General features: G+C 41.0%; 1 protein-coding gene across 7 annotated transcripts in view; it reads right to left on the reverse strand.

The window, feature by feature from the left end:
• Positions 1 to 1,212: 1,212 nt before the first annotated feature.
• Positions 1,213 to 12,195, reverse strand: part of THRB (thyroid hormone receptor beta) — a 160,457-nt gene continuing 149,474 nt past the window's right edge. For all 7 annotated transcript variants that reach the window (XM_027880976.1, XM_027880978.1, XM_027880979.1 and 4 more), the window contains 2 exons: positions 7,569 to 7,827; positions 1,213 to 6,208 (listed from right to left, as the gene is read on the reverse strand). In XM_027880976.1, coding sequence (XP_027736777.1) covers positions 5,967 to 6,208; positions 7,569 to 7,827 — 501 coding nt within the window. In that variant the 3' untranslated portion in view covers positions 1,213 to 5,966. The remainder of the gene's footprint in view (positions 6,209 to 7,568; positions 7,828 to 12,195) is intronic.

Genomic DNA, 12,195 nt, shown 5'->3' on the forward strand with positions numbered 1-12,195 from the left:
TGACCATCTCTTAACATCTTTTTCTGCAGTGACAAATAGACACTGAAGCAAATTCATGCAACTGTCAAAATACTGCTCCTCTCAACAGACCTCATTCTACTTTTTCGGAAACTCAGACTACACCACTACAAATGAAGCCTGAAAATGTGACAGCCAGAGCACTGGCGTCTGTGGGAGCAGAATTATTTCTTCACATCAAGTAAACAAGATGTTATGCACCAAATCAATTCCTCACTCCAGAGCTGGTCCTGTGGGGCCTGAGCAGCCCACATTACTGCTCACTCGGTGCAACCCCAGCAGAGGCTTTAGCAAGACTTCCCCAGTAAGGTGCCTGGAGTGCTCAAAGAGATTCCATTTAAGGCAGAGCAGGGATTTCACACTTTCCCTCCAGCTCTTCAGATGGAGATCCTAACTTTGAAGGCAGCCCCTATTCCCAAGGGCCACAGTGGGAACAAACCCTTGAGGTGCCAGCACAGCACTCCCTAAGGACACCAAGCCCCGTGTCAGGAAGGCACTCCCACCAATGCCAGGCAGAGCAAGGGAGCTCAGCATCCTTTTGAAGGCTCCCAGCACCTCACGTGGAAGGGGACCAGGACCAGGAGCTGGCAGTCAGCCAGCAAATGCCTGTGGAAATCACTGTGAAGCAACAGCCTGAAATAAGTTACCCATCTGAGACAGGCCAAGGAACTACTTTGGATCCAGGCACTAGGGCTTGCTTTTCTTTCTGACAGGAATGAAGAGACTGGAAGAGAAATCAAAACTTCTAAGGAATAGGAGACTAGAGAAAATATTTGAAGAGAGTATCTTCTCCAATAGGTAAGAGAATGAGGTATGCAAAGTCTGAAAAGATGGGAAGGTTATTGGTCCTGTCCTCCTCGTTTAGGCTGGGAATGGAGAAGGATGAAAAGGGCGTTTCCTTAAAAAATGTAATTGAGTGAGACATAAATCATGTGTCAGTTCACTGGAGTGAATTTATTTTGGCTGCAGTGAAGAGAGAGGAAGTGAAAAACTCTGGTTGGGTGCCCAACGGAGGGGAGGGGAGGAGATAAGATACAAGGTAGGTGATGAAAGGGAAGCAGAATGATAAATGTGAACAGCTTAGAGCTGATAAAACATTGTGCTCTGTGTTCTAATTTTCCCATTCTGGTGGCTTGGAAGTGTGCGGCAGTGCTGACAAAACAGCCCTCAACAAAGAGACAGAGACACCAGGACCACTTTTCAGTTATAAGCTTTTTCTTTTTTAGAATTCAAGCTTACACAGTTATCTATGCCCACTATATTCATAATTACATTTTAATATCTGCATACAAAAGCTATGTAAAAATTATTTTCTTCCCCCAAATATACAAATTTTCTCTTTAGATAGTTTAAAACATTTGTGATCACAGATTTTTTTTTTTAATATATTTTAGGCTGAAAAAATATTACCAATCTAGCATAACTCTTAACACTGTTTGCAAAAAAATACATCATCCAAGGTACTTTGTTTTTTTACTGTACGGTGTAATGTTTGCCTTACCCTCAGGGCATGAAATTGATATAAAAAAAATAAACCAAATAAGCAAAACCCACAAACCTCATAGACAAAATAATAAGTCCTCCCAACCAACTTAATAAAAACAAATAAACAACCCAAACCACCCTTCTCTTCAAAAAAAAAAAAATTATGAATGACTAATTTGATGTATTTATGAGCAAACTAAAACTGAAGAGTTCTAAGGAAGTAGGAAAAAAGAAATTACAGTATGTCAGCTAGTTCATGCCCTGATACTATCTTTACCGACATTAAATGTGTAATTAAATAAAGTGTCTTTTAATGTTTTACATTGTGCTCAGTAATTTACATAAATTTAATCCACACCCGGGTGCTGATGTAGATTTACATTTGATTGTCTTGTGCATAAACAAGGTTAGCTTTTAAAGAAGGTAAACTGTGCAATGGACAGTCACAAACAACTTATTACCTGCACAATATTGCTTTTTGAAGGCGACATCAGTCAATGTGGATACACACAAATAATGCATACTCTTTGCATTTGCTAACATCTATACTAAAACTTTGTGATAAGGCCAAACCTTTTTTTTTGTTTGTTTTTAATTTTAAAGCAAAAATATACCATAGTAAAAAAAAAAAAAAACAAAAGCAAAAACAAAAACGTGCTCACACCGTTTTGAGTCTTTAAGTGGAAAATAAATCTCTATCACACTAGAATAAAATTCTCTCTATAAAATTTAAATACAGATCACTTCATTACTATATCAAAAGGAAACGTCTGGCAATCATTTCCAGATGATCACAATAACAAGACACATTAAGAGGTTCTGTCGCCTCTTCCTTTGTGAAAAGATAAATGTTGAACACTTTCAATTGCTCTCACAGTGAGAGGAAAACGTTCCTTGGTTGTGGATTTTGATTCTGTCAATGAAAAAGGTTTAGCCTTAGGAATGCTGGCTACATCTCAAAACCATAAGATTGATTTTTATAATTTATGATTCATGCAGCAAGAAGTCAATATGACACATACAGATTAGAGTTCCATAGCATAAAAATACATCACTAGCAATGACATGCTCCGTTTGTGATCAACAGCCCTCTCTTGGCAGATTTCTGATATAAATGGTCTTTCTGGATAGTTTTTTTCCTCTTTCTGATGCCTGCCTCTGAAGATGCAAGCAGTCTGCTCAAGGATGATTTTCGACCTCGGAGGTCTAACTCTAACGTCTACATTTTGGCAGAATGTAAACAAAAATTATTATCACACGCTATATATGTCATTATAAATATCATAACTTAACTGAGATTACACATGAAACGAGCGTCTAAATGCACGTTACTCAGGGCAAAACCATGAATGGTGACAATCAGGTTTGACAGGACAAAATCTTCTGTTTAAGACCCACACAGAGACCACAAAGCAAACGTAAGGGCTACGTGGCACCATCAGAAACGAGACTCTGGACTGCACTGGAATGCGCGTGCTTGTTATTTCACTCAGAAGGCCAGTTACTACAGAGGGTGCTGACTACAGTACTGATGTTTGCCACTGAGGTGGTCAGTCCAGTGGCTCAATCCCATAATGGCTTGAGACCACTGATATTTAAAAGCATGTATATCTTTGCAGAACTAAGGTCAGTATCCACTGGTAAGAGTCTGCAAGAGCATCCTCATGTGGTCTAGTTTTGCTCTCATGATCACATAAATCAGCAGTTGTACTGAGGAAATAAATGAAGTCACACAAAGTAAGACTGGCAGGAGATTAGAGGCCATTAGATGTCAGTACATCAAATCTGTCCAACTAAGAGCTTGGTCTTAGTTTTCAATTAAGGAATACTACTATCTCACTGTTAATCAGTGTCAGACTCCAACTTAATCTAAAAAGCTAGAAAAGGATGTTGATGTATGTCCTTTCTGCTAAGAGCACTGCCGAACCTGTCAAAGTTGGTTGCCTGATTTTAGGCACTTCAGTCCATCTGCAATCACCTAAGAAAGGAGGCCTGATTTTTCTGAACCCCGATTAAGCACAGTTCCAAACTGCATCAGCTTTTTTTGGAACTAGAAGAAACGTGACATTTTTTTCTCCTGGGTCTCATCTGTGGCACAGTCAAAAGTTGGAACACTAACTCAAGCTCACAATGAGCAAACAGGTAAGGTACTTGCACTGGCATCAGGAGGAACAACAAGCTCAGGTCTGTGTGAGAGCAGAACTCCAAAAGACATGCATACTTCTCTTTCCTTTGCAAGCCATTGTGGGCATAGACACAAGTAAGGGATCAGCTTCTTTTCTACATTTCCTATATGCTATCAGTTCCCTATCAAATCACCCCAAATCAGCTATCCAAAAAGCTAGTTTCTGACTCTGTCCCCAAGACAGTGCTTTGCAAGGAATTTGGATAGCGACTGATGTTGCTTAGATGCATATTTCAAAATGGAGCAAGTATAGCAAACAACAGAGGTTCTTCAACTTCAGCAAACATGTAAGAATAAATCCCCAATGGCCTGTCTTCCCCGCTGTCTGCAAAAAACCCCTAAACACCCCATTGCGTTTTATGTTCTGACAAAAAACCCCTAAGTGATAACATCAGTGCTCATAGCTCATCACAGGTGCATATGGTATCAAAGAACAGGGAGAACAAAATTCGACATCCCTCAAAACATGGCAAATAGCACTCCAATGCTTTCTCAATGATGTAGGGAAAGAGGGGTGAAAAGAATTTAAACCATGACACACATACACTGTGACCCACCTATAAGTTTTCCTGAGTATCATGTTTTTATGAGGGGATAAACACACAACATATGGGTTCAGATTTGGGCCATGAGCTTTGAAAGTCAACACATCCACCCTAACAATGCCCACTGACTTGCCAGGCAAATAGGTCAATAAATAGCAGAGAAAGAAACTGGTACAGATGAATGCACAACATGAAAGAACGTAGGGTATGAGGAAGTATAAAATATGTGAACTAAGTCTCTGGTTTCCAGGAAGAACAGAAGGATGGTTTTGATGTATCATATAAATTCAGAGAATGGTTTAATATCAAGTTTATAAAACACAGGGACAACAACCCTGAATGGAGATGGATGACAGAGAGGAACCTCTACCTATAATGTCCTCACCACTGGCCTCCAAACATTCCAGGACTGTGAGTACTGGCTTGCAAATTTCGGCAGCAGGACATTTTGTCATTGCTCAGTTTGGTTCCTGCTAGTGCAGTTAGTGGAAATAAATTAAAAGAATTAAGAGAGCATCTAGCCAAACAAAACATGAACAGACACCAAGGAGGGAGAACCTAGTTGATCCACACGCATACACACGCACACACACGGGAGTGAGTGAGAGAAGGGGAGAGAGAAGATAAACACATGGAAATATGTTTAAGACACCTGCTGAAGATTTGTAATTATATATATATAAAATTATATATATATGTGCATATAAACTTTATATATATATATAAAACAAAGCATTACTGCCGAGCAACACTATTTGGAATACTGAGATAAAGCTGTACAGTCTTGAGTGTCGTTAATAACACAGTTGGTTTCTGTCCCATCTGAACGTCACCCCATATGTTTCATTCTCCTTTTCCTCATTCCGTGAGCCCTCATATCCCTGAATAACTCTGAGGAACTGCCTGCTAACCTGACAGAGAGTCTTCTCCCTCAGCGTCGCAGAAAAAGCAGACCTCTCCACTCTCAGAAAAAGTACCTCAGAGGATCAAATTCCCCTCCTTACTCCAATAGACCTTCCAGAGAAATTACCTGGAGTTCAACTTTAATAACTGAAGATCTTAATGTCTTACACACATGGAAAAAAAAAAAAAAGAGTCAGTCCCTTCTAACACTCTGCATTATTTTAAGTACTTGGGGCACAGTTAAACTGTATCTGCTGGAACAATCCTCAAAGAATTATGGGATCATGATGATGATGAAGATCCTAGATCATAATGGTAACTGTTACAATAGCAATAATCATGAAAACTAGAAATTTCATATTAAGAATTGGTCACCTGTACCCTGCAAAAGGAGGTAATACTAGACAGAATTGCCAGGATCAAATTAACAACAGCTGTTTTAACTTGAAGGCCAATTTATTTTCTGCCACTTGAATTTCTCTCCCATATTTTTCAAGCAATGATGTGTGTGAGCTGGTGACCACACAAGTGCTGGTGAATGAGATTGGTCTGTTCATATTTTCACTGTTAAGCTGTCAAAGCACTCACACCAAAGGACTGAAGAACAAATTGCAATAGTCACAAGTACCCGCATTAAAGGGATGTTTTCATCCATGTGTATACAACTGCCCCCCCCAGCAACCCCAAAAGAAAACCCAAACAAAAACCCAACCCCGTCTCAAGAAACAGAAGAGCATGAAAGAAGAAGAAGAGAGGTGAGAAGAGCTGGGCAACGGGATGAAATGACAGCCAGTAGTGCGACGGGGGTGCGGAGAACCGCTCCAGTCTCTCTAATCCTCAAATACTTCCAGGAACAATGGAGGAAACAGTTCTGTGGGGCACTCCACCTTCATGTGCAGGAAGCGGCTGGCATGGCAGGCTCCAATCATTCGCAGATCTGTCACTTTCATCAGCAGTTTTGGCCAAAAGTGTGCAACATGGTGTTTTCTGTAATTAATGTAGTGTTCAAATGCCAGGAGGAACCCCTCTTGACACTTTTCTATTCTCTCGACGCAAACAAGACCTGGGCGATCTGTGGATACAAAGCAGCAGAATTATTATTATTACTTATTTGCTTTAACAAAGTCCTGATTATAAATCAGGAAAAACAGGATGGTTCTGTTGCTAGGAAAGAAAGGAGACCATGGACACTTGGCTCTGCCACAAACAACGTCTTTCACCCTGGACACCTCACTTATCAGTACTGTCCCCACCAAAACAAGGAGATAATCCTTCTTTCCTCATCCTTTGCCTGTTTTGCCCTTTTAGAGCATAGATGTTTGGGATGTGTCTCCTAACAGTGACTAGAGCAACAGATCCCCGATTTCAGATAAGGCTTCTACCTATATATTTCTGTAAAACAACTAATAAAGAAACAAAAAAATTATTTATCAGTTATGTAAACTACAGTTCCCTTCTATCTGTTTCTCTACAGTCTGACCAATGCTTTGATCATGCTCCGATCCTAGATGAGCTGCAAAGGAAACTGATATGGAGCTCAGGAGACAGTTCTGGGAAAGCAGGTCCTTTGAACTGCCTTCTGAAACCACTACTCGTGTATCACTGCATACGGAACTAAAAAGAAATCAAAGTGTTTTGACTGGGAAGATCCAGTTCTGCGTTGTAATTAATGTGGAAACCTTTTCTGTCTCAGATGCAGTTATGCTTATAAATCACTGACTGTATATTGTTTTCAGTGCCCAATCTTCAAAGTAGGTTTAAAATCTTGCCAAATCTGCCACTGCCCAAGAACGGAATTTCCTCTCTGGGCTAGCACAATCAGTTTAAGCATATTTGAAAACATACTCAAATTGCGAAGGTTAGAAACTTTTTGGAAATCGAGATGCTGCTTCTGTATTATGCCAGCAAGTGACCAGTTCCCAGTGTAGGAAAACAGCACAACTCTGAAATGCCCATTAGGGAACAGGGTGCTGCTAATCAGGAAAACAAGGGCAGGTCCAACGAAACATATGAGACTGATGGAAATATGTATAACTGCCCAGTGCATGACAGTATCCAGGGGAAAAGGGAACTACCTTATGGTAAGGACCAACGTTGCTAAATCATCTGGTTTTCATTCAAGACACACTGGCTTCAAACCAGAACTGAGTTCTTTCTGATGATCATCCCTGCCTCATCTGTAAGTACCAAACTGAGCAAGGTGTGTTACCAAAGCCACTTTTATGTCCATGTTTCTAAATACCCTGATTTTTTTCCCTAGTGCTTACTAAACTAAGTCTAAGCTGCATTGGGATTCTGAGAGAAAATTTCTCCCACTTTACTCCAGTCAGCACAACAAGATCTAACACATCTTATTTCTTTTAAAAAGAGGCTTGTGACAAAGACCAAAGAGTTTCAAAATGATTAGGATTCCAACATATTTCTGTTCTCACCTGATGACATGAGCAGAACAGCCTGAAGAAGGGCAACCTCGGTGTCATCCAAGTTAAATGAAGAAAGAGACATGCCCAGGTCAAAAATGGCATCAGACACTACGCCAAGACCCCCATTTTTCAGCTGGCCCCTTGTCACCGCCATCTCCCCATTTAGTGTTAAAGTCTCACTCTCGGGGTCATAGCGAACTGCTGCTCGGAGGGACATTATCTCCATACAGCAGCCTTTCAGAAGGATGATCTGGTCTTCACATGGCAGCTGCAGAAATTAGAAATGGTAAAGAAAAATATGTATTTGTCAGACTGAGTTGCTTTTTTACAACTACAATAAATCCACGAGCATGAAGTTGCAGTTCACACCTCAGGTACACTACCCCTCACAGTGCAGTTACGCTCCAAACACACTGCTGACTGACCGCACCACAAAAACCCCGGAGATTTGCATTCCTGCCCTCAGGAACTGCAAGCAGGTTAACATCCCCTCCTGAGCTCCCTCAGCTTACAATTTATAATAGAATAAATTATAATTGGGGCTGGTACAGACCTTGGCCATCCCGGTTAAATTCACTGCCAGCCATGCTTATTTCTTACCTGACCAGAGAGAAATAAAGACATTTGGGAGGGTCTGTGAGAGTGGACTGTGTTTTAAGTAAAAGGAATGAAATAAATGTTTATATGTAGAGGAGATACCTGAATAGGTGGGGCAGTAATTCTCACTGCCCATTTAAACAACAGAGAACTTTTTAACCTCTACTTAGCCTAGTAAGGCTGTTCTCCCTAGACTCCCTACATTATCTATGGTATAGCTACAGCTTTTACACTGGTGTCTAAGCTGTGATCTTCAAGGTATTGGGCTAAACACGTCTTTTCCATGACATCAACAAAGGCAAGCTGTCCAGACTGTTGGAGGCAGGTTCTGTATTTACAGAGTATAACCAGAATGCTGACACATGAGCATAATGTGTTTCTGTAAATCACATCTTTACATTTTCATAGGTGATTCAATGATAGCAAAAAACCACCAGGACTACTTTGAGACTGTTTACATATGTGAGAAGTAAGGGTCACACATAAGAAAAAGCAACTCACTTCTACTTGGCTTTAAAGGAGCCAAAAAGTCACCCGTATCTGATTCATATAAAATTATTACATTTACCTGTTTTTCAATTCTAAATTAAATGCCATGAAATATAGCTCTACATGGCAACTGTGTACTCGCAAAGCAAGTTCATTGATTTGGTGTAAAACGATACAGAGTGGATGCCAGGCAGTTACCTAATGCAAGTGGAAAGCAGTTCCCTGTTAGAGCTTTAAGCACAAGCCAGCCATGGTCAGGAAAATGAGTTGAATCATGCAAACACTTTCCCAGCAATGTCAGCTTCAGGTGTGAAGTGTTTGATAAAGAAAAAAATTGACTCATCCTGTTCAGGGCAAATCACTTTCCCTGCAGATCACCCTCAGCTCAGCAGCAGTCTGGGGAAGACTGCACAGGCACAGTGGCAGTCTCCCTACCCAATAACAATGCCACTGGTTGGCTGTTGAGATTGAAGAAGGGAAAGAAACAGAGTAAAAAAAAATTAAAAGAATAGATCTGTGAGAGGAACTGTGCAGAGATATCAGAATAAGCAACAACAGTGAAAAAAGGGACATGAAAGAAAGGAAGAGAGAAGGGAGAAGAAAAGAGAAATTAAAAAAACCACCACCTCTGAGAAGGAAGAATAGTGGAAAAGAAACAGATAATAGTAGAGAAGATATTGTGTGATGCTTTGGCTGTTTTATTATAAGCCATTAAACTAATGCGAAGTTCTCTTCCTACTTGAACTTTTTAAAAACTTCTTTTTGTAGTGGTGATTTGACTATGTGTGCCCTTCACCTGCTTCCTAATTCTGAAGGATACATGGGACATCTATTTCACAGATGCCAAGTCTCAGGTCTTGTCTGCCAATAGCAGGAGTTACCAAGGACAGGAGGCTGGAATGTCAGTTCTACCCTCAGCTGTGCAGATTTTAATGCTACCTACACTCACATCATTTGAGTGTTGCTACCAGAGCATCCTTCAGAAGTAGGGTCAACAAATGTGACTGAATCTCTGCCACATGTTGTCCCTTCCTCCTCTCTCTGCAGAGACAGGTAGGGACAAAAAACAAAAGGTAGGAATCTGAGGTGCTCACCTCTAGAGGCGGGACGTGTGCAATGCAGCACCATGGAACTGAGCTGAGCTACCTGGGAGGGTACTGACAGAGCTACACCCACTGTGGAACCAGTGGAACCACTGAGACACTTAAAACTCACATCACTAAATTCTCCTCAATTTTCATCTTCTAAGCAGAATGAAATGCTAAAAGGAAAAAAGAGCAGAAATGCTGAGAAGTAAATGAAGTTTTCCTTATATTTCAATTACTCTGGGATGGGATTCTTGTTTTGAGGCAGGGGCCAACAGATGTACACAAACTAAGATGGGCACTGACAGTGCTTCTGCATGGGTCCAAAGATGAAAGAAAGAAGGAAGAGTAGCCATGAATATATAAGCGACTATCCATGTTACTCATAGACATTTACTACATTCTTAGCCTTAGCCTCTGTGGAATTAAGAACTGACGTAATGTATAAATGCTCTCCTATGGGAGAAAGGAGGTTTTTTTTCTCCTAAACAAATCCACAGCCCACACAGTGTTTCTTCTAAGAAAAAGATATGGGTTAAAAACCATTACTGAAATAAAGTTAACATGATGGTGCCCCTTCAAAAAGAAGCAAGTATTTGTCATTTTCTTCATGCTACAGCAACAGCTATATGACAACTCAGAGGACAGCTGTCCCGTTCCTTTGTGTTCATGAGGAGTTGTCCCTCACCTTGCCACCAGACCTTGCTGAATATGGGTGTTAGCTTTACACAGGGGTCCAGCTGTAAGCAAAGCCTGTCCAGCTGAGCCACGTAACGCACAAAGGTCATGCCCAATGATGCCTTGATTTCTTCATCCATGCTTCCTGCCTAGCTCTGACACAAGTGGGCCCATGGTAGCCAGGAGGGGTAGGAGATGTCAGATGGGCACTGATGTCTGTGTGTAACTGGCAAAGCTTTCTAAATTAAAAAGACTACCTTGGTATGTCACTGCAACTTCCCACCAACAAATGCCAAATCAGAGGAGACAGATTTCCTCAGACACTAAATGCTGCAGGGGCCTCTTGATCTATGGACACATTCCTCGTATTTTAAGATCTTCACGCTTGGCCACCATTTCATTCTTTCTTGACTGATGGAGCCAATGGTGAGGCTAGCCAGGATGAGCTATTTACACTATGACAACTATTGATATTTACCTCTTCTTGTTCTGTAGGTGCCAGGGGACATATATAGCTCTCCCTGACTGACCTTAAGGAAAAGCTGGCAGCCTCAGAAGAGTAAAATGCTATGGCTGCCTTACACTTCCTTCCTGACTGATGTTACTAAGAAGAAACACTGTTCCTGAGTCAGGGAGCCCCAAGAACTCACTGACCGTAGTCACCCCACCTGGAGTGCTGCACCCAGCTCTGGGGTCCCCAGCACAGGAAGACATGGATCTGTTGGAGCAAGTCCAGAGGAGGACCACCAAGATGATCAGAAAGATGGAACATCTCTGCTATCAGGAAAGGCTGAGACAAATGGGATTGTTCAGTCTGGAAAAGAGAAGGCTGCAGGATGACCTAATTGCAGCCTTTCAGTACCTCAAGGGAGCCTACAAGAAAGATGGAGAGAGACTATTTACAAGGGTATGCGGTGACAGGACAAGGGGTGATGGCTTCAATCTGGAAGATTTCTGGTAGGTTTAGATTAAATATTAGGAAGAAATTATTTACTGTGAGGATGGTAAGGCACTGGAAGAGGTTGCGCAGAGAATTTGTGGATGGCCCATCCCTGGAAGTGTTCAAGGCCTGCCTGGATGGGGCTCTGAGCAAACTGCATGTAATGGAAGGTGTCCCTGCCAACGGCAGAATTATTGGAACTAGATGATCTTTAAGGTCCCTTCCAGCCCAAACCATTCTATGATTCTATGAAAATTATTTATATTATTAAGACTGAAATATTATTTCAGGTTGCAGTTCCAATTAAATTTTTTAAATTATGAAAAAAATATAATCAGCCATTGCATCTAGTCCTTCAGTAAAAATGATACCTTGGTGTAAATGAGATCACCTTAGGGCCTCTGCATTTCTAGTGTGCAACTGAGTCTATGGACTGTATATTTTTGCACGTGAGTATCTACCTGAAATGACAATTCACTACTTTTATAGACTCTTTCATGCACAACCTCCTTATTCAAGAAAAGCGTATCCAGGGGACCCAAAGAGGCAAGTGTCACTCTTGGATAGGAGTGCTTTCCTGAATTCGAAGAATTTTTTACTCTACAATACTGTACCTCCCAAGGAGCCAGAAGGACAATGAGGAACCATATGCTGAAAGATTTTATTACACATATCAACGACGCTTCCAGACAGTCATTTTTTGTTCACTTGCTTTGTTCAAGGCCACCTCTAAAGACACATCTGAGCCCCCAATGAACCACGATGACCTCTAGATTAATGAAATCAGGGTTTCACTAATCATAAGAATAAGAAAACTCATTAAATTCCAAATGATTCTAGTCCCATC

Source organism: Empidonax traillii, unplaced genomic scaffold, assembly GCF_003031625.1.
Source record: "Empidonax traillii isolate 1590-97213 ecotype Southwest subspecies unplaced genomic scaffold, ASM303162v1 scaffold81:size2596050, whole genome shotgun sequence".
NCBI classification, from domain to species: Eukaryota; Metazoa; Chordata; class Aves; order Passeriformes; family Tyrannidae; genus Empidonax; species Empidonax traillii.